This window comes from Odontesthes bonariensis, chromosome 15 (assembly GCF_027942865.1).
Source record: "Odontesthes bonariensis isolate fOdoBon6 chromosome 15, fOdoBon6.hap1, whole genome shotgun sequence".
NCBI lineage: Eukaryota > Metazoa > Chordata > Actinopteri > Atheriniformes > Atherinopsidae > Odontesthes > Odontesthes bonariensis.
The window spans coordinates 21,416,810-21,419,899 of NC_134520.1; the positions used below are offsets into that span (position 1 = coordinate 21,416,810).

General features: G+C 43.1%; 1 protein-coding gene across 1 annotated transcript; it reads right to left on the minus strand.

Annotated features, from left to right (window-relative positions):
* Window positions 1-250: 250 nt before the first annotated feature.
* On the minus strand, window positions 251-2,413 carry LOC142399848 (uncharacterized). The gene is made up of 3 exons (XM_075484392.1): window positions 2,174-2,413; window positions 1,026-1,444; window positions 251-805 (listed from the first exon to the last, which is right to left on the minus strand). The coding sequence occupies exons 2-3, from the start codon at window positions 1,386-1,388 to the stop codon at window positions 506-508; spliced, it is 663 nt and encodes a 220-aa protein (XP_075340507.1). The 5' UTR covers window positions 1,389-1,444; window positions 2,174-2,413; the 3' UTR covers window positions 251-505.
* Window positions 2,414-3,090: the final 677 nt, after the last annotated feature.

Consider the following 3,090-nt stretch of genomic DNA (forward strand, 5'->3'; position numbering starts at 1 on the left):
GACTGAGCAACGAACGTAACTGCTCTTGGGCCGAACGTAACGCAGGGCCGCCATTGTGGAGTAGTGATTCGCTCCATTCAGTATAACCGGGTTGATAGGAGCAATGAACAGTCAGCGCATTTAATTAATAATATATCGCTGAATAACACTCATTTATGCGTTTTAAATATCATCCGTGAAGCACTGATAAAAAAAACATGGTTTGGCGGGATTTATTGTTCATACTTGTCATAACGTAACACAATATAGGCTTACATATGAAAGATGCCCTGAAATGAGTGCAGACAGCATTCACAACCTCAAGCGAGCACTACAATTTTGAAGGCACCTCAAAACAAGTCCCTCAGACACACTGCATTTTATTGCAGCAAAAACAATGTGTATATGTATAAATTAATCATTACATGTTCATTGTATTTTATGCTTTGGCAATACATTTACTTTTTCATGCCAATAAAGCTCATTCAATTGAATTGAATTGAGAGAGAGGGAGAGACAGAGAGGACTAAAAGCCCTGAAAGAGAACTGCTTTGCACAGCTTCTTCCTTGTGCTGCCTTTCTGAAGTTCAGTGGAGGCCATCTTAGCAATGTGGTGCATGCTGATTTTAAGGAACGCAGATAGCATCAGTGACAGCAAATCAAAGGAATGGTTGTCGATCCCAAAATGTGTCTCCTCAATGTGGTCCCCCAGCATGAAGACATCCTCGGTGCCAATTTCCCCACGGACGAGGAGTAGGAGATTTGTGAGTTTCAGAGTTTGTGTTGGTGGAGCTTGGCGGATGACCCTCTCTGCAGCTCTCAGCACCTTACAACAAAAACACGTTTATAAAGTGCTTAGACCGGTGTTTTTCAACACTGGGGTCGTGACCCCATGTGGGGTCGCCTGTAATTCAAATGGGGTCGCCTGAAATGTCAACGTAGGTTTGAAAAAAGATTACTGATAAATATTTCTAATTAATATAACATAATAACTAATTAATATTCTGATTGAAACACAGCATACAACCTTAGATTTTCATAAATACCTTGACTGTGCCTAGTGAAGGAATCACTAGTCCGCTGTTGTTCTTCAGGGTCAGAAGGTGGTAGTTTGTTTCACCTGAATCTGGCACAGCCTCTAAGCTCCAACGGCACACATCGCAGGACAGCTGGTGAAGAACTTTCCTGACAACAAATCTCGCGATGTATATCAGGGCATTCTCCACCAGTCCCCCAAACCGAGGTGGCAGGTAGCTGTGGTCAGAGACAAGGGCTGGAATGTTGACGAATGGAGATGGGTGCTGTTCAATGCTCTCTGCCGAGGACATCTCCACAGCAGACAGGGCCACGGTGTTGTCCAGGGCTGCCACATTGCCTGTCTCACCAGGGGAGACCCCACACCGAACCATCAGACGGCGGAAGATGGCCTGGAACTGGCGTGCCGGGGGACTATTGTCACATCCACCTTATATGGAAAACACAGAAGTATTCAAATTTTGCTTGCAATTTTCACAACAGAACAGCGATACATGTTAAGAATGTGATGCATAAAAGAACAGAGCATCTTAGGAACTCGATGCTTAAGGGAACAGAGCATCTAAGGAACTCGATGCTTAAGGGAACAGAGCATCTTAGGAACTCGATGCTTAAGGGAACAGAGCATCTAAGGAACTCGATGCTTAAGGAATAGTGAATTTAAACACTACTTTAAATGACCTCTTAGACCGGGTTCCATCTTTTGTCACCAGAGTGATCAAGTACTCCCTAGCTCTCAAGAGAAATGCTGTTCGCCCTGTCCAATTGAAAGCATCCAAGGGAGCTTTGTATCCTTTGGCACGAGGATTGCGTCCATTCATTGCATCAAACAGCCTGTCAATAATCTATACAGACATATCCACATGTAAACCATCAGGCAGGGGTGGCCAAAATAGGGGCCAATACTACTCTCTTGTGGTCTGCCATGCAGTCAAAAAATAGAATGTTATGTGGCCCACTGTTACAATAATCTATTAAACATCCATCGTACACTATAGTTTCAGTACTGTTCAGCAAATTACTTGCAATTTTGTTTTAATGGATACAACTGACACGATTGGTTATGGGTTGTGAGATAGTCTGGTGTTAACCAGGCAAGGTGGGTGGCTGTGTTGGGAGAGAAACGGGTATTTGGTTATACAAACACTTGTTGTATTACCTCAATGAATTCAGACGTTGCCTCACAGTCCGAAAACTGAGAGTAGCCAAGATCCTGCATTGTGCGTAGAGCCACCGCCGTAGAATTACTGAGTGTTTGTGCCGCCAGGTTCACCTTCATCTTCTGGTTGGCAAAGTAGACATGCTTGTCTGTTGGCCGCATGCAGTCCTTCCTCTTTCTGCACGATTGAGACGACCGATGTACCTCCAGTGGATCTGTCCAGTGAACGACGCAATTGGACTGTACACCTGCAGAGTAAGAATCAGTTAGCGCGGCCCTACCGTGGCTCTAACGGCTCTCTCTCTCTCCCAAACATTTCCTGTCTCTCGCTTAAACTGTCCTGTCACTAATAAAGTCTAAAAGACCAAAAAAGTATATTAAAAAAAAAAAAAGAATCAGTTAACGTTCAAACAAGTGCAAATGGCAACTATTAACACCCCTGCCAAGGAGGTTGTTTTTTCAGTCTTGTTTGTCTGCCCAGATTTGGATTAAACTTTGACAACAGGAGTATTATAAAGGAAATGATGATTACATATTATATTTACAGGTTTTACATTTAATATTTACATTTTATATTTACATTTTACATGTTGATGTAGCCCTGCCCTTCACTGACTACATGGAATAAACATCATGCACAACACAACAGGACATGTTTATTTGACAATATAATATTTGTATGAATGCTGATATCCTAAAGATGATACACCTACTTTTTGGAGGTGAGCCGGGAAGTTGAAAAGAGATGGGATAACCCCATCTCGGAGTCGCACAATCTGGCCCGTACGATCAAAATCCGCTTGCATGAAATGTTGGCTGCATATTATGGAATGATCCGTTGCCGCGAACACATCTCTCCTCAGCGCCACTTCCCACTTTTTTCTCAACTCTGTATCCCGTGGAAACCTTAAAAAGTG

Bases quoted from the DNA above. Each gene is read 5' to 3' on its own strand.
- LOC142399848 (XM_075484392.1), bottom strand. From the start codon at position 1,388: ATGGTTCGGTGTGGGGTCTCCCCTGGTGAGACAGGCAATGTGGCAGCC. The intron at 806-1,025 runs GTATTTATGAAA...TTTTGTTGTAAG, and splicing joins CTTCACTAGGCACAGTCAAG to GTGCTGAGAGCTGCAGAGAG.